The sequence below is a fragment of the Labeo rohita genome, chromosome 25 (genome assembly GCF_022985175.1).
Source record: "Labeo rohita strain BAU-BD-2019 chromosome 25, IGBB_LRoh.1.0, whole genome shotgun sequence".
Classification (NCBI taxonomy): domain Eukaryota; kingdom Metazoa; phylum Chordata; class Actinopteri; order Cypriniformes; family Cyprinidae; genus Labeo; species Labeo rohita.
The window spans coordinates 13,101,509-13,123,999 of NC_066893.1; the positions used below are offsets into that span (position 1 = coordinate 13,101,509).

The window sequence follows — 22,491 nt, forward strand, 5'->3', positions numbered from 1 at the left end:
TGTTTTTGCTATTATTTGGATAAATAAATGCAGGCTTCGTGAGCAGAAGAGACTTCTTTAAAAAAACATTAAAAATCATACTGTTCAAAAACTTTTGACTGGTAGTGAATGTAGATGCAGACATAGAATTTCAGTAGCTGTGGCATAGAACAAGAAACAGGCATATATTATACAATTATTAATGTCATTGAGGAAGTTTGAAATAAGTCTCAAAACCCTTTTAGGTTTTAAGTGATTTAAGTGTTATTATTTGTTTGTCTAAATCTTTTTTTACATTTTTAAAAAGTGTAAATGATGAATATAGTTTTCAGATAACCATATTAATAACACCGCATAGCTACATGGGTCATAATTTACGTAATATTGGCACTTTAACTGCGTTCAGCGTTACCTCACGCCAAAACATGTTTTCCTGTAGCTCCAAAATATTTTTGTTTCACCCCATAGTTACAGTTGCCTTGGCGCATTCACTCGGAACAATGCTTGGAAATGTAGTTTAATTCCAGAAAATTCAAAAGTGGGTCAACAGCTGTTCTCTCGTCTAAAACTACAGTTCCCACAATGCACCGGTGCGCAGTTTTTCCGCGGCCGGGTTGGTTCATGGTGCCAGTGTGAGGGACATTGGATGACTTTGTGCCGTGTTTAGCCGGGGTGTTCGCCTTAGCTCATTCATTTTGACAGGGGAAGAGATCGTCACCGCGATGGAGGCTCTTATTCCTGTCATTAACAAACTCCAGGATGTTTTTAACACAGTCGGGGCGGATATTATCCAGCTGCCTCAGATTGCAGTGGTGGGAACGCAGGTAACATTAACGTAATGTTTTATTTGCGGTTTCCATTCAGACTGAAACAGGTCTATGGCGGGGGGTCTCAAGAAATAGTGAGGTACCTACCTAGACAGAATCTTTGGGTGACAAAGTTCAGAATGGTATCTAGAGTTTAAACGCTCCTTAAGCTTCCTTGCTAGGCGGTTTACTTGTTTTGAAACACAGCCTATTATTAGCTACATTTATTTATTTATTTATTGTTGCGACAGTATTTCTAAATACACAAGGCAAGGTCAATGACAAATAAACGCATGTCGCTTTAAAATACTGAAAATTTAGACAATAAAATCAAAATCTGCAACGAGCGAGCTTTTGAATAATGTTATCAGCGCTATCAAGCTAACTAGCGTGCTAACGCAAGTCCTCGCTTGTTTCCTCGTTCTTATTACAATAATCGACTTCACAGGCATATTATGTGAACATTCGTACTGTTAGAAATATGTTTATGTTTTAACAGCATGAACAATATGATAAAGTGAGTTTGAAGGCTGTGTTGAGCTCAGTATAGTAGCTAACACGAAGAGATGCGCCATGGTCGGTCTGAACTTGACAGTTCAGGCAGCATGTTTAGACTGGACAGCTGCAGAACTCACTGTACATGAAGGACAAAATGGGTAGAGCAGAGCTAAGGTGAAAAGGATTGTGGATCTTTTCCATCCTGACATTATACAAGATATCTGCATCATTTCACTATGGAAGAATGATATTGTGGATAGTGTTCTAATATAGATCTTTAATGCAAGTAAACCAGAGACTGACTCATGAAGTAGAGGAGTTTCGTACTATCTGCCACACACGCTTAGGGTATAATAAGTTTATAGAGTCTTAAAGCAAGGACTTTCACTGACCGCTTAAGAGGATATGGCTGTCGGGTGCCCAAGAAAGTCTTGTTAACCCTGTAAAGCCTGACATATGAAGTAAAAAATAAATAAAGTTTGCCGAAGTGTTTCATTTTTGTATCATATTGGGCTTTAATGGCTCATATAGTGAGAATATGGAGCAAAAACACCTCAATTTTATCCAGAGGCCCAAACTGAGCAAAATAAGCAATTTGATGCAGATCCTGTAGTCATATCTAAAAATCGGGTTAAAAACTAATAGCTTGTAATGAGATTTAAAACAGTATAACACTATTAAAATGCATATAAATATCGGTTGTCACTCTGTATCTCCCAATAAAACACTACCAAAGTTTTGGAGCAGTAAGATTTTTAATGTTTTTAAAGAAGTCTCTTCTGCTCACCAAGCATGCATTTTTTTATCCAAAGTACAGCAAAAAAGTGTACAATTTTTAAATATTTTTACTATTTAAAATAACTGCTTTCTATTTGAATATATTTTAAAATGTAATTTATTCAAAGCTGAATTTTTAGCATCATTACTCCAGTCACATTATCCTTCAGAAATCATTCTAATATTCTGATTTGCTGCTCAAAAAACATTTATTATCATTATGTTGAAAACTGCTGAGTAGAATTTTTTTTCAGGTTTACTGCATTTATATATGTTTTTTTCATATGTAACTTTTTATTCATCAAACAATCACAGGTTCCAAAAAATATTAAGCTGCACAACTGTTTCTAACTTAATAATAAAAGTAATAAATCAGCATATTAAAATGATTTCTGATCATGTGACACTGAAGACTGGAGTAATGACTGATGAAAATTCAGCTTTGCATCAGAGGAATAAATTATAATTAAAAAAAATAAAATAAAATAAAATATATATATATATATATATATATATATAACAACTGTTATTTTAAACTGTAATAATATTTCACAATATTACTGTTTTTTCTGTTTTTTGAGTATTTCAAAAGGTATAAACTATCAATCAGACAACAGAAGGCATGTAGTAGATTGTGTACAACAGGTTTTTCAACAAATTTTGATCATTTACATGCTTTAGAAATTCAAATATGATACTGGTTTGATCAACAAAGTGAACTTTTAGGTATTTAAAACATTTTTGTCTTAACTAAATGTTCAAAAATCCAGTACTGACTTGTTTGTTAATCTGATTAACAGAGCAGCGGAAAGAGTTCAGTGCTGGAGAGTTTGGTTGGCCGCGACCTCCTGCCTCGTGGGACAGGCATCGTCACCCGCAGACCTCTCATCCTCCAGCTGGTGCACGTAGACCCCGAGGACAGAAGAAAGACCGGCGAGGAGAACGGTATGTGTTTCTTTTTTTCCTATTTGTCAAAAAAAGCATGAATTAATGACCTGCAGTTTGTGTCTGTGGGATTTAGGAAGTTACTCAGTGCTGCTTTGTTTCTAATTTGGTTGCTCAATCAATGGCAATGCAGTGGAATCAGGTACTAAGTCAAAAGAGAAAGGAAAAGGTAGTGATCCAAGTTGATTTATTCATGTTTGCTGTTTGTTTAAATAAAATAAGTAAGCATCTAGTCCATACAAATCCATAGATGAAGCTTTTAGCATGGGCATCTCTGCATTTGTGTGGTTTTGGCTACTCTAGACTCCTATAAAGACGGCACTGCTGCAGGCTAACCCTCTGTCATCTCTCTTTAAACACAGACCCCAATGTCTGGAAAAATGGGCGCCTTTACAAAGGTCTCCTTTTCCTTATTCCTTGCCCTTTTGCTTGTGTTGAGCAGCTTTGTGTTTTTTTTTTTCTCATCCTGCTTATATTTGATTATAAGTTTTGGTTACGTTGCCAATGCAATGACTTAGCTTAAACAAACCCAGACTGAGGAATTTAGAGTACAATCCAGTTTCACTTTCAGATTGGTGAGTATGAATGATTTGGGACTCTAGATGTCTGTTTACTCACTGTTAACTCTCTAACAGTCATCAGTTGCAATTTAAATGTCACCTTCAAAGTCTTTATTAGAGCAGTGTGTGTTAGAATAAGCTAGGTATGCTGTGCTACCCACAATACACTGCGCTTGGCCTTTGTTTTGTAGCAGTTTTTGTTTCATTTGCAGTACTGGTGCTTTTGGGTAATAGAAATATGTTGTTGTGAAACAAAACCCTATCCTACTTAGAGTAAACTGATGAAAGTGAAAGTTATCTATTGTGTCATTGACAGTGTCATTGTCAATGTTGTTTTTCACAGGAGTGGATGGAGAAGAGTGGGGGAAATTCCTACACACCAAAAACAAGGTAGTGCCTCAAAGAGTGAATTTTGTGTGTGTGTGTGTGTGTGTGTGTGTGTGTGTGTGTGGTTTCAGTTGTTCCTATGTTTTCGGTAATTTAGAACATGCAGTTGAAGTAAAAAAAAAAAAAAAAAATTACGTAAATCTTGTAGAATCTGCTAAATGTTAATTACTATACCAAAATAAGAGGGATCGTACAAAATGCATGTTATTTTTTTTTATTTAGTACTGACCTGAATAAGATATTTCACATTAAAGACAGTAAAATATAGTCCATAAGAGAGAATAATTGTTGAATTTATAAAAATGACCTCATTCAAAAGTTTTTTTTTTTGATACAGTGTTGTTACCTGAATGATCCACAGCTGGGTTTTTTGTTTAGTGATAGTTGTTTATGAGTCCCTTGTTTGTCCAAACAGTTAAACTGCCTGCTGTTCTTTAGAAAAATCCTTCAGGTCCCTCAAATTCTTTGGGTTTTCAGCATTTTTGCATATTTGAACTTTCCAGCAATGACTGTATGATTTTGAGATCCATCTTTTGATACTGAGGACAACTGAAGGACTCCTGTGCAACTATTATAGAAGGTTCAAATGCTCACTGATGCTCCATAAGGAAAAACCATGCATTAAGAGCCAGGGGTGTAAACTTTTGACCAGAATGAAGATGTGTACATTTATTATATTTTGCCTAAATATCATATTTCTTTCATTTAGTACTGCCCTTTAGAAGCTACAGAAGATACTTAAACGTTTCCCAGAAGACAAAATAAGTTTTTAAATTTAAATTTACCCTGATCTTCAGTTTCAAAAAGTTTTCACCCCCGTCTCTTAAAGCATTGCGTTTCCTTCTGGAACATCAGTGAGTGTTTGAACCTTCTGTAATAGTTGCATAGTCCCTCAGTTGTCCTCAGTGTGAAAAGATGGATCTCAAAATTATACAGTCATTTCTGGAAAGGGTTCAAATACACAAAAATCCTGAATAACCACAGAATTAATGGGACCTGAAGGATTTTTCTGAAGAACAGCAGGCAGTTTAACTGTTCAGAACAAACAAGGGACTTGTGAACAACTATCGTTAAACAAAAAAACACAGCTGTGGATCATTCAGGTAACAAATTAGTATTAAGAATCAAGTGTATGAAAACTTTTGAACAGGGTAAAAGTATTATTTTCTTTTGTGGACTATATGTAAACCTCATCTTATTCAGGTCAGTTCTTAATAAAAAAAAATTAACATGCATTTTGTATGATTCCTCTTATTTTGGTGAAATAATTAACATTTTGCAGATTCAGACAGGTGTATGTATGACCTCAACTGTATTTTAGTTCTAAAGTTATTGATGAATTATCATGAAAATGTTTAGATGCAGATATCACAAACAAATGTATGTGTGTACACATAGTTAATCAACGAGACCCAGTGTCACAAGACTTGTTTAAAATGGGATCATCCGACTCTCTATATATCTTGCATCACATTTGAGTAAGTCCAGGTAAAAAAGTTGTTACATCAAAGAGACAATATACAGTGTTGATTTAATAAGTCAGTCTGGCCGTCAGGCCATGTGCTACAAACAACAGTGCAGTGAGTTTGTTTGATTTCATAGTTTGATGATGAGCAGATAAAGAAGAGCAAGTCCTATAATTCATGAACATCAAGAACGTGTTGGTCCTAATTATCACGAGGATACAGCAGTGTGGTCTTGAGACCAGACACATCTTCACCTCATGTAGCATTAATGCCATTCGTTTAATTTTATGCAAGTTTAATTTAGGTCTTTATGAAGTGAGATATCATGATTGTTAATCTTGTGTCTTTGCCTTTTAGATCTACACAGAATTTGATGAAATCAGGCAAGAAATTGAAAATGAAACTGAAAGAGTTTCTGGCAATAACAAGGTATGGAAGAGTAACTATACAAACTAAATCAGATATTTTTTTTAAACCTGTATGTGTATTACTGTATAAATTTTGGGGTCAGTAAGATTATTATTTATTTATTTATTTATTTTAGAAATTAATACTTTTTTTCATCAATGCAATAAATCGATCATAAGACAATTATAATTTTTATTTCAAATAAATGGTATTGTTTTTAACTTGTCAGTATCCAGGGAAAAAGTATCACAGGTTACACAAAATATTAAGCAGCACAACTGTTTTCAACATTAATAAGAAATGTTTCTTGAGCAGCAAATCAGCATATTAGAATAATTTCTGAAGGATCATGTGACACTGAAGACTGGAGTAATGAAACTGAAGTTTCAGATTTGCCAGGAATAAATACATTTTTTTAAATATATTAAATAGTGCTGTCAGTCGACTTAAAAAAAAAAAACGTATTAATTGCATAACATTAAGGTTTTTAAATATACTTTTATATTGCAATAATTTCACATTTAATCTTCAGATTAATGTAGAAACAACATAAAGACATATTTTTAATATTTGTTCAGTGGCATTTTTTTTTTATGACTGAAGGCAAGTATCACTGATACCAATATTACTGATGTCTCTATGAAAATGTTTTTTACCCCCTAATGTTTAACCATTGACTATAAGCCATTCAACATTACAGTTTAATTGAGAGCTATCAATTTTAACATTTATTAGACTTAAAAAAATAAAAAAACTTTTAATTTAAGTAAACTATTTAACATTATTTACCTGTGACCTTCAGCAAATAGGAAATAGGAAACACAAAATACTAAATTAAATATAGACGAATCCTTAAAGCTACAAAAGTTATTGATTTCCTCTTTTTTTCTTTGTTCTTCGATTAATAGACATCACAGCAGTGGGTTATTAGCTTATTTGGCTGCTATTACTTTAAGAGCTGCCAATGCTGAATGTTACGCAGAGCTGACACGCATGCTCGTAGTTTCATTTGCGCTTTAATATGAAATGATACAGGCTAAAGTGCTTCCTGCTGTATTTGTGCGTGCAATTGAAGACCATGCGCTACGAACATGGTATTACAGCTGACAGGACAGGTAAATTTGTTTTTACTGACATATGGCCTGACAACATCTCATCTGACCGCAGTTCACTGTCGTACTGTTTCAGCACTTATTTGACTAGCGCCTGGCGCTGAGGTGAAATAGAGTGCATTTAATGTGGTCATAAAGACATTTAAATAAACGCACTTCTTGTCAACAAAAAAGAGACAGAAGCAGCAGTTGTGAGTGGGGTGGCCAACCCTAGCTCTGCCCCTGCATTAAATATTTTTAATGCGTTAAACTGAAAAAATTAAATGTGTTAACATGCTAATTTTGACAGAACTAATAACTAGATTATTTTAAATTGTAATAATATTTCACAATAATAGTGCTTGATCAAAAAAGGCAGTCTTACTGAACATAAAAGGCTTCTTTCAAAAGCATAAAGAAAATCTTACCAACCCCAAATTTTTAAACTTTAGTGTAGTTTCTACTGACATCTGTAGTTTAACAAATACATCTTGTGTCATTGTTTCACAGGGGATCAGTGATGAGCCAATTCACCTGAAAATCTTCTCCCCACATGTCGTCAATCTCACGCTGGTGGATCTGCCTGGCATCACAAAGGTGTTTTATTCAGTAGCTTAGCTAGGCCTGTTTGAATGTTCCTTTTGTGGATTATTTTCTGATGCTGACACTGATATATTCTTGTTCAGGTCCCGGTGGGAGACCAGCCTAAAGATATCGAGCTGCAGATCCGTGAACTGATCTTAAAATACATCAGCAATCCCAACTGCATCATTTTAGCTGTCACTGCAGCCAACACAGACATGGCCACCTCTGAAGCTCTAAAAGTGGCCCGTGAGGTGGATCCAGACGGTCAGCATATTAACGTTTATTTTGGTCTGCGTGTGCATTTTTTTTTGCACACAATGTCTGTACCTTTTAGTTTGTGTGATGTGATGTTTTCTGCATAGCTGTGTGATGCAGATTTTTTTTTTTTTAGTGACACAGCATTTTATTTTTCCTTTTCTGCCTTTAGGTCGCAGAACACTGGCTGTAGTGACTAAACTTGATCTGATGGATGCCGGTACTGATGCAATGGATGTTCTCATGGGCAGAGTTATTCCTGTCAAACTAGGACTGATAGGAGTGGTCAACAGGTACAAAAAAAAAGATAAATGTTTAATAATATGTAGGGCTGCCCCCTACTAGTCAACAAACAGTTAGTTGATGAGAAGAAGGTTGGTCAACCAAAATTATATTTTGGACATCCAAACCCTCACCTATCACTCAATGACCTCAAATATGGCTTTACATTTGAATGTTTGTAGTAGCAACATGGCCGCTCAATCTAATGTTTACCTAGAAAAATGTGCATTATTAAAGTGTCTGTGTGAAGTGTGGAAGCTAAACAAGTGCATGACAGGTGAAGGCGCCATTGCGGTCTCTTGATCTTAAAATACTCCGTCATTTGGTCATACAGATAAACGTAATACATCTTTCGAATCTGTAAAAAGCAAACAGGCTGCTCTGTCTACCATCTCTTTCTGTGAACTTGAGTGCGAAACTCCGAAACTCTGTGTAGCCTATACTTGCCTTACAGACATGAAAAATATATCTATAGAGAGCGAATTGTCTTTTTTTTTTTTTTTAAATGAACCAATTAAAATAGAAAACAAATATTCTCAGGTTATGTCATGCATGTGAAATGTGCACACAGGCGCATCACTACTGCAGAGATGAGCAGCCAGTGTTGCTGACTTCATGTCTTAAACTGAAAACAAAGGAAGCACTAGTTTATCAATAAATTATTAAAACATTAATGCAATCTCCTTGCTGTTTTTCCCTGACACATTCATAATTATTATATAGCTTTATAGCCTTGTTTATAGCTTTATGTGTGCGCTTGAGTGCTTATTAGACTATGTAAGCAATTAAAGGCTCATTATGATTTATATGGTTCATTAATAAACATGCAACTAATAGTTGACTAATGCTTAAAATGACTACAAGTCGACCAGAAAAATCTTTAGTCGAGGGCAGCCCTAATAATACAGCTGTCAATATATTTAAAATGTTAATTTATGTTAAATAGAATGTTAATTAATTATTCAAATATATACAGTAAAGATCAAAATTCGAGAACAGTTGAAATATTTTTAATCTTCATTGCTCTAAATTTGGAATGTCAGCTGTGGGTATACCACTAACATGTTTGACAAAATATCCAAGGCATTTCAACAAAATCTTTATTTTGTGGAAAACACAGTGATCAAACATAGAGAACAATAACCACTGTAACACGAAAGAAGATTACAACTAAAATTTTGGAGGGTTACAGCTGTCAGAAAATAGTAGGAAGTGTAGAGTTGAATGACCTTGAATGACTTCAAATGACTTCAGGACATCACTAGTTTCTCGGACTGCAGTGGTTGTGATCTTCTGTACTGAGTTTCTTAGTTGGCAAGCATTTTACAGAGATTTTCAGTTGGGTTTAGATCAGGACTTCGGCCTGGCCATTTCATTATTTCACTATTCTTAGCTTCAAGGAACTGCTTTACCCAAGGAGTCACATGTTGCTGAAGGAGGTTCTGGTAAACATTTGCGTTCACTCAACCATGTATCTGTATAAGACGCCCAACACCTGCTGCAGAAAACATCCCCCAAACCATGACACTTCCTCCTCCACCTTTCACTGACTTCTTTACGCACTTGGGGTTTAGTCTTTCCTTAGTTTGACGGATCAGACCCAAATAAATGAAACTTGCTCTCATCACTAAAGTGAACTTTGGAGCAGTTCTCCTCTGTCCACACAACATGCTCCTCAGCAAAGATGAGCTTAGTGTTTTGATTCTTTCTGCTGATGATCACTGCAGAGTGCACTTTCAGTCCGACCTCTCTTAAACATACCGGGACAGATCCAGACCCAGACCCTGTTCAGCACTAAACTAACAAGCAATTCCAGCTGCAGTGTTGAACCGATTCCCCATTGAGAGTCTCTGCATTATCCTACCTTCTCATGCATTTGTCCTATGTGGACAACCAGTCTTTTTGAGGGACTTGAATGAACTAGTGTCATTGTAAACCTGCAGTATTCAAGAAATTACAGATTTGGAACAAACAACTTCTTGTGTAGTAGCTGAAAGTGTCAACGCTTTGGCCTGTTGCAGGGTTTCAGTCAGCTTAGAACGGCCCATCATCTTGCAGTCTCAGTGAAAATTGAAGGAATGCTTTCAGTTAAATAGGGTTTGTCATATAATTAAGGAAATTAGCACCATGTGCCAGATTAACACCAAAAACTTGGTGGTATTTGTAAGTGTATTTTTCTAATTTTGATTCTTTTGTGTTCTTTTTTTAAATATCTTGTTTAATTTTTTCACAGTGCTTCAGAATACAGTTCATTTATGAAATATCCTTTGAAAACTGCCCTTCTGCTCCTGTTAGGATAACGTCAAATAGTACTAAGTAGTGACCTTGAAATGTAGGGAATTATTGTTTGTTCTCTTATTTTGATCTCCACTGTATATATAAGTACATGATACTGATATATTAACAAAGATATCTAAAAAAAAAAATTACTAAATATCTTAATACAGGAGTCAACTGGACATCAATAATAAGAAAAGTGTGGCAGACTCCATCCGTGATGAGCATGCCTTCCTGCAGAAAAAATACCCCTCCCTCGCCAACAGAAACGGAACCAAGTATCTCGCCAGAACATTAAATAGGTGAGAGTTTAAGCTTGAAACACCAAATTTCATTACTTTTGCTGAGCATATCTGTTTTTTGAAGTATTAAAATCCCCTTTTTCCCCCCCAGGTTATTGATGCATCACATTAGGGACTGTCTACCGGAGCTGAAGACGCGTATCAACGTTTTAGCAGCCCAGTATCAGTCCCTGCTCAGCAGCTATGGCGAGCCGGTGGAGGATATGAGCGCCACCCTGCTGCAGCTCATCACAAAGTTCGCCACAGAGTACTGCAACACTATTGAAGGAACGGCCAAATACATTGAGACCGCTGAGCTGTTAGTTCCCCTTTTCTTCCATTTACTGAAATACTGTCCAGTTCCCTTTTTATTTACTTTCAAATGTAATTTTGATCAGTTTAATACATGCTTGCTGAATAAAAATATTGATTTATTTTATATAAAAATCTTGTTGACTCCAAACTAGTTGGTGTTAGTGCTAACCATAGTTGTTAATTCTAATATTTCAGGTGTGGTGGTGCAAGAATTTGTTATATTTTCCATGAGACGTTTGGTAGGACACTGGAGTCGGTCGATCCTCTTGGAGGACTTACAACCATAGATGTGCTTACAGCTATTAGGAATGCTACGGTAGGTTGTGTAGTGAATATTTGACTTCTACATTCTTATTTTATCATTTTAATTTAGTCCCGACTGTATTTTTAGGGATGTAAAATAGAGACTGCAACCAGTTGTGCTCCAAAACTGCAGGTTTCTGCTGTAGCAAAACTCCTTTAATTATTCGAGTGACTTAAAGAGGCTGTTGTATAACATCGTAGAGCTAGATAGTTTGAGGTGTATATTTCTGTAGTGTATAATGTAATTGTTTTGTGTTTCCTCAGGGTCCCCGTCCTGCACTGTTTGTGCCTGAGGTGTCGTTTGAGCTGCTGGTGAAAAGGCAGGTAAAGCGTCTGGAGGAGCCCAGTCTGCGCTGTGTGGAGCTGGTGCATGAAGAGATGCAGAGGATCATTCAGCACTGTAGCAACTACAGCACTCAGGTAGACTGATCAATTGTTGGTCTGCATATACATGCTGCTTTATGCCTGTTGTAATTACTTATCCTCATGTTGTTCCAAACCCGTAAGACCTTTGTTCGTCTTCGGAACACAAATTAAGATATTTTTGATCAAATCTGAGAGCTTTCTGATCCTGCATAGACAGCAATGCAGCTGACACGTTCAAGGCTCAGAAAGGTGGTAAGGACATTCTTAAAATAGCCCATGTGACATCAATGGTTCATTAATGGTTCAACAAAGAAAACAACAATAACTGAAATAGAACCCAGATGAATAACCGTGTCTGATTGGCCAATTAAAAATGTGTCCTGTCTACCACCTAGTGTCAGTTTTTACATTTTGAGTAAATACTGTCAGTTTAAAAAACATGTTGATATTAAATGTATCGATTTTTGTGTGCTTATTTAGCTTATTTTCCATATAGTTGTAGTTGAGTAATTATGTACAAATTAAATGTTTATTATAAAACTGTTCGTTTGTTGAACCATTTCTTATTCTTATACGCTACATATTTACATCCAACCATTAAAATATAATTGCTGATACTTAAAATGATTAGATTAAGTTTATCAGCATTTTTTTTAAATTGTTTTCATTTGTGTTTATTAGTTATTATATTGTGGTTTTATTAGCATTGTTTTATTTTTTTGTAATTTTTATTAAGTTAAACTTATATTTGTCTTACTACTATTATTATAGTTTTATAGTTTTATCATAATTTTCATTTTTGTGCATTTTTATTAGTTATATTATTATTTTTTATATTGCTCTGTATTATTAGTTTTACCAATGTTGTTCGATTTGTGTGTGTGTGTGGTTTTATTATTATTAATTTATAATTATTTTTGTTTAATTATTTATATTTTTAATAATTATACTAATCTGATTAATATTATGTAAGCCTGTTTCCGTCAGAATTCTGAGTTCTAAATTCGCAATTCTGAGAACATAGCAGTCTTTGTTCCCCCTCAAAATTGGACTTCATAACTCACAGTTGCGAGATTACATCTCTCAATACTGAAAAAAGAAGTCAGAATTGCAAGATACTTGTATTTGCGAGGAAAAAAAAAGTCAGAATTTTGAGTTTGTATCATGCAATTTTGAGAAAAAAGTCTGAATTATGAGGTGTTACGATAACCTTTTTTTTTTTTTTTTTTTTTTTTTTTTTTTTTTTGAACCAGTGACGAAAATGGGCTTCCATAGGATATGAACAAAAAGTGAACAAAGTGAACAAAATTAAATGTTTATTGTGCAACACGTTTTTCTTGAACCTTTTCTTATCCAACATTTTCTTCATCCAACAATAAAAATAATTAGATTGTTTGAATTTTGGGTGATTTTATTTCATTCTTTATTCTTTCCTAGGAATTGCTTAGGTTCCCAAAGCTCCATGATGCAATAGTAGAAGTGGTCACCTCTCTTCTCAGGAAAAGGCTCCCAGTCACCAATGAGATGGTTAGTTTTTGGGGTTTTTTTCCTCTCATGCTTTTAATGTAGTTTCTGTGCAAGTGTATCTTCTTTAAATGAATGTTTTACGCTGTTGTCCAGGTTCACAATCTTGTGGCGATTGAGTTGGCTTATATCAACACCAAACACCCAGACTTCGCAGATGCCTGTGGGCTCATGAACAACAACATAGAGGTTTACAGATATTTTAACGACAATCTAATTTAGATTCATAACCAAAATGCATTGATTAGAACACGTTTCGGTGTGAGGTTCATTCTTGCTGTCTTCGTAACAGGAGCAGAGACGTAACCGAATGAGAGAGCTTCCCTCAGCGGTGCCCCGGGATAAGGTGTGATATTAAATCTTAAGCTTTCAGGGGATATCTTGTATTTTCTCATACGAAAATGTGACAGGCTCTTCCTCTCTAGAAGAGTTTCATAAACCTGCTTTTCCTTGCAGTTTTGATCGGAATTAGTGTAAAACCTGCCGCCTTCCTCTCTAGATGACTAGTCTCTTCTCTTCCTGTCTCTCTTTGTAGTCCTTAAAAGGTCCTGGTGGGCAGTCAGTGTCGCCCACCGAGCAGCCGCCTGCTGAGGGCGATGGCCCTAAGGTGTGTGGCGCCCCCTGTATGTAGGGGCAAAGCATGGTGTTGATTTTCAACCCACTCAAACTGCTCCCCCTGACTGCATGGTCACTTCTAAACTGACAGCAGATCAGTTTTGTTGTGCTGTTTTGGTTTAACTCCTCAGGATCTTCTCAAACTTCTGTTCTGTGTTTGATTTGAAGGTTGATTTTGAATACCCCCGACAACTGCAACTTTTTTGCAGTTGCATCTTTTTGGTTTCTGACCAAAGTTGGTGTTTTATGTGTGAACTGTTTGTATGGCAATACATAAAACACCAAAGGACTGCATGGAAAGGTGTATGAAACACTAGTGGGCGCTCAATCCTGTTTGGTGGTTCTTGTTTGTGTGTATTAGATGGCTGGAGGAGCTCAAGGGGAGCAGGAAGGAGGAACGGGGACCTGGAGAGGCATGTTGAAGAAAGGAGACGAAGGCCAGGGCGACGACAAGACTAAACCACAGAGCTCCGTCCCCGCCAGCCCTCAGAAAGGACACGCGGTGAACCTGCTTGATGTGGTGAGTCTACAAAACACAAATACTTTTGATTATGACTACAGTAAACAGTGAGAGCACAACAAGCGTTTGTGCTGTCTTTGGGAGTTGTTTGCTAACACGGTCACAGTGAATTAGTGTTGATTTGTTTTGATCTTTGGCCAGCCTGTGCCGGTTGCCCGGAAACTGTCAGCTCGTGAACAGAGGGACTGCGAGGTCATCGAGAGGCTCATCAAGTCTTATTTCCTCATTGTCCGTAAAAACATCCAGGACAGGTACGTGGAACAAAGTATATGCCATGTAATTTAGTTTCTGGTTTTGTGTTTGAAGCAGAATGCTCATTCTGTTTGTGTCTCTGCAGTGTACCAAAGGCTGTGATGCACTTCCTGGTCAACCATGTGAAGGACAGCTTACAGAGCGAGTTGGTGGGACAGCTGTATAAACCCGCCCTGCTCGACGACCTCCTCACAGAGTCAGAGGACATGGCCCAGCGCCGCAATGAGGCCGCAGATATGCTGAAGGTAGCGGCAGTTATAATAATGTATATTAATGTAAAAATATTTTGTAATGTAGAGTAGCCATTATTAATATAATAATACCACTAATAATTTATTGTTTAATAATACATAATAATATTAATTAATATTAATATTATAGAATAGTTATTATTGTTATTAATAATAATAATAATATATAATTTAAAGTTTAATAATGTAGCCTTTACATTAATATTAATAATACTACTAGTAATGTATTATTAAGCAATATTAATGTAATAATATTTAATAATGTATATTAAAGTATGTGTAGTAATGGAGAGTAGCCTTAACAATGATATTAATTATTTGTTAACCATAATAATAATAATAATAATAATAATAATAATCATAATTATAATTATTATTTAATACTTTTAGTGTGTATATATATAATTAGTAATTTGCATGAATATTAATGCATCATTTGATTAAATAATAGTATTAAATATCATATTATATAATTAATGGATATTAATATGTCTTGTAATGCAGAGTAGCCTTAATAATATTGATTGTTAATAATATTTTATTATTTAATAATTATTGTATACATAATTAGTAATATAATGTATATTAACTTGACAATGTTTTGTAATGGAGAGTAGCCTTTACATCAACTGATTATTAATTTAGTAATATCATTATAATTTGTTTAGTATTATATAAAAATAAATCATTATTTAATAAGTTATTGTTGTTATTAATAATTTACATTAACATGTTTATTAATGTAGTCTTTACATTTAATAATACTAATATTAATATAATAATAATGATAATAATAATAGTAATTTATTATTCTTTATTTTGTAATATAAATTAATATGGTATAATTAGTAATATTAATGTATATTACAGTAAAATGTGCAGTAATGGAGAGTAGATTAATATTAATAATACTACTAATAATAATTTATAATTTAATATAGTATATATAGAATTAATAATATTAATGTGAAAATGTTTTGTAATGCAGAAAAACCTTTACATCAATTGTTATTAATTTAATACCACTAATCATTTCTTTTTTTAATGTTACATAATATAAAAATGTTTATTAATAATTATTATTGTTATTAGCGATATACATTAATTTTATGTTTAGTTATGTAGCCTTTACATTAATACAAATATTAATATAATAATAATAATAATAATAATAATAGTAATTTGTTATGAAACAATATTAATGTAATAATAATTATTAATGTAATCATTCATTATTTAGTAATAATAATGTATATTAAAGTAAAATGTATAGTAATGGAGAGTAGACTTTAATAATAATAATTTATTATTATTATTATTTAATAGTTATAGTCTATATATAATTAGTAGTAATAATGTATATTAACTTAAAAATGTTTAGTAACACAAAGTAGCCTTTACATAAGTATGTATTATTCATTTAATAATGCTACAAATAATGCATAATTATTTAATAATAAATAATAGTATAATAATTAATATTATATTATTTAATATTATGTAATTAGTAATTCGTAATAAAATAGAATGTGTAATAATGGAGAGTAGTAATGTATCATATAATAATTTATAGTAATAATAATAATAATAATAGTAATGTACTAACTTTGTTAGAAACACAATGTAGCCTTTACATAAATATTAATTATTCATTTAATAATTATTTAATATAATTAGTAATTTAATATAAAATGTGCAGTAATGCAGAGTAGCCTTTGTAGTAATATTCATTGTTAATGATCATTTATTATTATTTAATAATTATAGTGTGTGTATATATAATTAGTAATAATAAAGTACATTAATGTGTAAATGTTTAAATTAATTTAAAATTAATTTAATGTTTAAGTTAATTTAATAATGCTACAGATATTTAAGATTAAATAATAGTATTAAATAATTATTTAATAATATATAATTAGTCATTTATATTCATATAAAATGTGTAGTGATGCAGAACAGCCTTTAAATTAATATTAATTGTATTTTATAATATAATTATTACTATGTAATGTATATTAATGTAAACTGTAAAGCAGAGTTGCCTTTATATTAATAGTAATAGTTGTGTAAATAATTTAATAATTATATCATCATATATAATTTGTAATAATGCATAGTGATAATAATGTTGTTAAATACATTAAATACTACTGTCATTACTTAGAGGCAAATTTAAACTTTTTTTATTAAGAATTTTATAGCATTTCAACTCTTTTAAAACTCTTATCCTCTCCTCTTCCCACAGGCCTTGCAGAAAGCCAGTCACGTGATCGCCGAGATCCGAGAAACGCACCTGTGGTGAAGTCCTGCTGATGTACAGCCCCTCCCCTTTCACTTGAACCCGCAGTCTGCGTCAGCCCTCTCTCTTTTCTGTCTGGATTTCACAGACAGCCAACTTAAAAAATGCACTGGTGTCAGTTAGTGTGTATTGAATATAGTTTTATGTACGCAACGGACTCTTCTTGAACTACATCGAGGGGAGCACTTATCACGTCACACCTGCACACTGTCCCATTCAGTGATTTCTTTCATGTATGTAAGCTACAATGTACGCTGCAGATAATGTGTGTGGCCTGTTAAAGGACGTGTGTCCCTGAACTAGCCTAAATTAAAGGTAGTGACACAAACAGATCAATGGGTTTGTCATGATGTTGTGGCTTTCGATATTTCTGGATATTTGTGAAGGTGCACCCATCTCTTCAATACCTCAAATCTCTTTTGTGTAAATGTGTACAACTTTACACCAGGGTTGCCAGGTTTTCACAACAAAACCTGCCCAATTGCTAAAATACATGTTGTTTTTTTTTTGTTGTTTTTTTTTGGTCAAATTTGCATTCCAGGACTAAGTATTACATTATTGTGCTCGCTTAAACCCACAGACATGAAAAACAACCCATGGCAACGTGTTAAAGTAGCCCAAAAAAAGGTGCACCTTTAATTTCATATTTTTGTTCATTTTTATATTTTTGGTCTTATAAAATGAATGGTGAGGGAAACATTGAGATTAATATAGTTTAATGCAATGTTGGTGTCTTTATCTGTACATATTGGATTTTCTTCAATGCGAGACGTCTGGTTCATTAAACGGAAATAACGAGAAGAATAACAACGTGTGGTAAATGGTAAAACTGTTTAAAATGTTTATAATTAAGAAAATACATTAAAATAATATGGTAAGACACGCCAATTTGCAGTACCAATCAGCAAAATAAGCTGTTCTGTACAGCTAAAAATAGCTGGAGGCGGATGAGACCGGAAGCCACACCCATAAAATTTACAAATGTCCGCGCCCACTCTTACCAGATGAAAAAGGTGGGTAATTTTCACACATAACAGTTTATATGGTGCACTACAATATTATAAACTATATTTACTGTTATATATTAATAATATAATATGCTGCAGATTAAATATATTTTTATTTTATTAATATAATTAACATGAATTGAGTACACTGAAACTTAACAGTAAATGCTAACGTTTATTCATGGCACAAATACGCAAGACGTTGCAAAGCAAAAATGTACAGCCAAAGCATTTTTGTATGTTCATAATAATGACTTTTAAAATATCTTAATCAAACAAAGCTAATACAGGAGGACAGAAATTCCTCTCGTGTGCTGTCAACGTCTATCTCAGCCTTCCTCCCATCTTGCCTTTGCCGCGTCCTTTGGCACTAAGAGAGAGAAAAGCAAAGAGTTTAAAAATAGCTTGTGGCCTTAAATCTGAATATGGCTCAACACTCAAAGTGGTAAGTGAGATTCCAAGCTTGTGATTTATACCTCTGGTGATCTTGGACGCGGGCAAGGAGTTGATTTATCTGTGAGAGACAGAAACATGACAGCTAAGCGCTAACAGAATACAGTGATAATGAACACAACCCGCCGTTTACCTCAGACCGAACTCCATCTGTTCAAAGTGAACAGGATTTTGTTCAACTGTCAACTGCTGCAGAACTTTAAAAACTAGGTCTGACAGAATCTCCATAACGTCTCAAAAGCTACTTTAATCGTAAGTAAAGAAAGTTATCACTTACATCGTATTTCTGGCGCTTCAGTCTCTCGTTAAGATCGTATTTTTCTGCTTCCAGCTGCATCAACCACTGCCACAACTCAGTGGCTTTATCCCTGTAACGAAAGACACAAATATCAAGGTAAGTTCACACAAAACGCGTTCTTTCGTTCCACTGCGTTATTTTTCAATTCTATTTCATCACCTTGTTGCAGTTACGTTCGAAAAACGCGTTTCAGAACGTTCTTTTCGCATTCCTCTCGTTTTTAAACGCACGGAAAAACGTTAGTTGTTGTAATAGTAACTTTAGTTCTAAAAACGCGTCTGTGTTATTTTCTGTTCTTTACATTTTAAACGCAAGAACGAGTTTGTGTGAATGGCACATTATTGCAAATTATTTTAAATGTTTAACAGTGATAATGTAGTTTTAAGTTAGTGGCTCAATATTGATTAATGGAAAAGGTCAAGCATTAACTAGCAAGAAAGAATAGAGAGCTATAAAATGAATTACTAATATACTTTCAAAGGTACTTGTTTGTCCACCTTATTTTTGCCATAAGAGTAAGCGCCAGGGTTGCCAAGTTTTCACAACAAAACCTGCCCAATTGTTACTCAAAACTAGCTCAAAAGCAGCCCAATCATGTTTTGAGGGGGGTTCCCATTAAAAATCAGGCTCTGTTACAAATCACATTTTTTTAGCCAGGTTCCGCTGGTCAAATTGGCATTCCAGAGGCTAAATATTAGGTCATTGGGGTTGCTTCAACCTGCGGCAACAGTGTTAAAGTAGCCAAGTTCAGCAGAAAACCTGCGTCTGGCAGTGTTGCCAAGTCTGCGGTTTTCCCACGGAACTGGGCCCCTGGAATGCAAACTGTACTGGGGGAACCCAGCCAAAAAACGTGTATTTTACCTCCCGGAATGTGATTTTTACTAGGGGACTTCTCTCACAATGCAACTGGGCTTGGAAAGGGTTTTGTTGTGAAAACCTGGCAACCCTGGGGTCTGGCTTCCAGTCTCATCCACGTCCAGCTATTTTTATCTGTACAAAACAGCTCGTTTTGCTGTGTGATATTGCAAATAGTTTTGTTTTACCATATTGTTAATTTTTAATTATTAATTGTTAATATCTTAATTAGTAACACACTGGTTTGTAGTGCAAAAAGTTTTATCATTTACTGCACTAGATATTTTTCTAGTTTCGCATTGAAGAATAAGGTGGATAGACATTATTCTCTAATATTCTACTTCTAAATTCTATTGTACGTAAATAAAAATAATAATAAATGCTGTTAGTACTTAAGAAAAGGTGTTTTTATTAACAACACGATACCGATGCCAATAATATTTGTATAAAAAATGTCGTACTTGAGTTTGTCGTCACTCAGATGATCAACGGTCAGTGGTTTTCGGCGTTCAGCCAGGATCTTCTTCTTTTTCTCCCTTTCGGTCTGTTTCTTGGCACCTTTGCGTCCTTCACCCTTTCGTTCAGCAATAATTATAATATTAACGTAGGAATTTGCATAAAATGATGATCTAACTTCAAAATATTTTGACATTTACAGCCTTGAATATGGCAAACACTGACCCTTTGCTGTATGCCGCCATACTGATGGGTCATATTAGTGAGAGCTTTCTTCTTCTTGGCATCTTCATCCTGCTTCTTTCTCTGCTCTTCTTGCTCCTTCCTCTCTTTCTCTTCCTGTGAACAATTTAGATTGTAAGTTTCACCTTTATTATGAACCTGTGCTTCATTGTTTCACTTCAATGGCTGAGCAAAGAATCAGTTTGAAAAGTTTAGTAAAAATTACAAAAGTTTGACTATATAAGGAAGTGATTTAAAGGTGTAAATTCAGGACTAGTTTGGTGTCATTGGTGGAAAGGTGTTCCAGTAGACAGCTGGTGTAGTTTAGCAGGTGTTGTGTGGAAGATAGCAGGTGATGACAGGCAGAATGTGACAGGAACTCACGGCGAGTCTGGCCTGACGCTCTTTCTCTCTCTCCGCTCTCTCTCGCTGCTGCTCGGCTCTTTCGGCTCGCCGTTTATCCTGCTCAAACACATCAAACACATGTTTTGCATAAGTTTATGCACCCTCTTGCAGGATCTGTTGTCTTGTTTAAAACTAAAATTAGAAGTTCTGCCCCTCATTCATATTTAAAGTGTGTAAACCTATATGAATTACAGACGTTTACATCAGCTATAAACATTGTTTATGAGGAAACACTCACGATTCTGTTGACCAGAGCAATGAGTTCCTCTTCATCTTTCTGTCTCTGGAGAAAATGAGCCTCTATAAGAGACTGTAGTTCTGCTAAATCCTTTTCTTGACGCTTTTTTTGGATGTCCTACAACACACACACACAAAGGATACAGGTTACAGAGTTTGAAAGTGAGAGAGAGGTGTGTGTTTAAATAAAAAAAGCCTCCTATACTTACATCAAAATCTACTTTTTCTCCCTCTGGAATCTTAGGTGCTTGGATATTTGATAGATATCTGAAAATAGAAGTTCAAGCTATTTAAAAATGTTTGTCTGGCTATATAAAGATACGTACGAGAACAACAGGACTTACTTTGGTTTGGACTTTGAGTCATCTACTATAATTGGAGAAAGAGATGTTTTTAATGGCATTGAAAGAGAATAGTAACAAACAATTCCAAAAAGTCTTCGAAATGGTATTCAAATAATAATTAGTACAGGCAGTATTTATTTTCTGAGTGCAAATATTCACATTTTGACTAATTTAGATAATGTGTATACTAATTATACTTGGCGCAAACAATATATACAAATGTAAATGTATGTAAATAGTCACTAAAATCAATAAAAATGGTTAAATTATATTATTAAAATATACAATACCTTCCTCCCTTTTATAAAATGGGATAAAACACACAGACACAGAGACAGAAGATTTATAAGTGAAAATATGATGCATTTTTATAATAATAAATCATGCATAAATCATGCAAATAAATGATCAAATTTGAAAGTTTTGCAAACTTCGGATTAAGAGACTGTTACTCACTGAACTCCCTCATCCATTACGTCTTCTGTGTCAGACATGACTATAAACTATTAAATACAGGATGAATTAAGAAACAACAACATTTTGTTCGTTATTCCTGTAAGGCAAGGATTCGTTAGAAGTAGATTTCCCTTGAAACTCTTACCTGGTTTATGTGTGGATCTCCGAGAACACAGGAGCGTCTGTCTTTTAGACTGCAGCGTTCGAGCAGCGGGCCGCAGTCTCAAGGCTAACATACTAACACACCACGTGATCACAATGGCCTCTCATTGGTGTGCGCTGAAAGGCTCCGTCTATTGTTAGACTGTCAGATGCATTTCAGTGAAGTTCTAAAACCAAACATTCTCTTTGACCTGCTCACACTCGGCCTTGTTTTACCAGCCCATGAAACCCAATACATTCAAAGAAAGAAGCACACAGCTTGTCTCAAATGACAATGAGTGCAGTGCAGAAAACACACAGAGGCAATGTGTGCATGTATCATTAGTTTACTGTGTAAGCTTGCTTGACAATACAAGTTGTTGAGATCACTAACAGTTTGAACTGTTAAATATCTGAAACATTTTATTGATATTTTGAACTGAGCTATATAACTACCAAAATGATTTATAATGTCTCGTCAGATGTAGTGTTCATAGCATGACTTTGAGACTCCAAGTGCAAAGCATATGAATAAAAGTCATAAGCAAAAGCAGTATTAGCAAAGCATGATC

General features: G+C 34.4%; 2 protein-coding genes across 6 annotated transcripts; one reads left to right on the forward strand and one right to left on the reverse strand.

Annotated features, from left to right (window-relative positions):
• The first annotated feature begins 578 nt into the window (after positions 1–578).
• Positions 579–17,377, forward strand: dnm1l (dynamin 1-like). 4 transcript variants are annotated; one of them, XM_051099280.1, is made up of 20 exons: positions 579–803; positions 2,861–3,005; positions 3,368–3,403; positions 3,909–3,955; positions 5,776–5,847; positions 7,428–7,514; positions 7,604–7,766; positions 7,930–8,050; positions 10,487–10,618; positions 10,710–10,916; positions 11,108–11,228; positions 11,480–11,635; positions 13,019–13,108; positions 13,202–13,294; positions 13,398–13,451; positions 13,641–13,712; positions 14,082–14,240; positions 14,382–14,491; positions 14,578–14,737; positions 16,992–17,377. In XM_051099280.1, the coding sequence occupies exons 1-20, from the start codon at positions 702–704 to the stop codon at positions 17,046–17,048; spliced, it is 2,184 nt and encodes a 727-aa protein (XP_050955237.1). In that variant the 5' UTR covers positions 579–701; the 3' UTR covers positions 17,049–17,377. The 4 variants fall into 4 exon arrangements, with proteins under 4 accessions (XP_050955237.1, XP_050955239.1, XP_050955238.1 ...); XM_051099282.1 differs by lacking the exon at positions 13,641–13,712; XM_051099281.1 differs by lacking the exon at positions 3,368–3,403.
• A 485-nt stretch (positions 17,378–17,862) lies between these two features.
• On the reverse strand, positions 17,863–22,068 carry tnnt2d (troponin T2d, cardiac). 2 transcript variants are annotated; one of them, XM_051099288.1, is made up of 10 exons: positions 21,924–22,068; positions 21,323–21,825; positions 21,188–21,245; positions 20,980–21,096; positions 20,721–20,798; positions 20,340–20,453; positions 20,120–20,232; positions 18,783–18,873; positions 18,529–18,566; positions 17,863–18,422 (listed from the first exon to the last, which is right to left on the reverse strand). In XM_051099288.1, the coding sequence occupies exons 2-10, from the start codon at positions 21,379–21,381 to the stop codon at positions 18,377–18,379; spliced, it is 714 nt and encodes a 237-aa protein (XP_050955245.1). In that variant the 5' UTR covers positions 21,382–21,825; positions 21,924–22,068; the 3' UTR covers positions 17,863–18,376. The 2 variants fall into 2 exon arrangements, with proteins under 2 accessions (XP_050955245.1, XP_050955244.1); XM_051099287.1 differs by having other exon boundaries at positions 21,323–21,979.
• Positions 22,069–22,491: the final 423 nt, after the last annotated feature.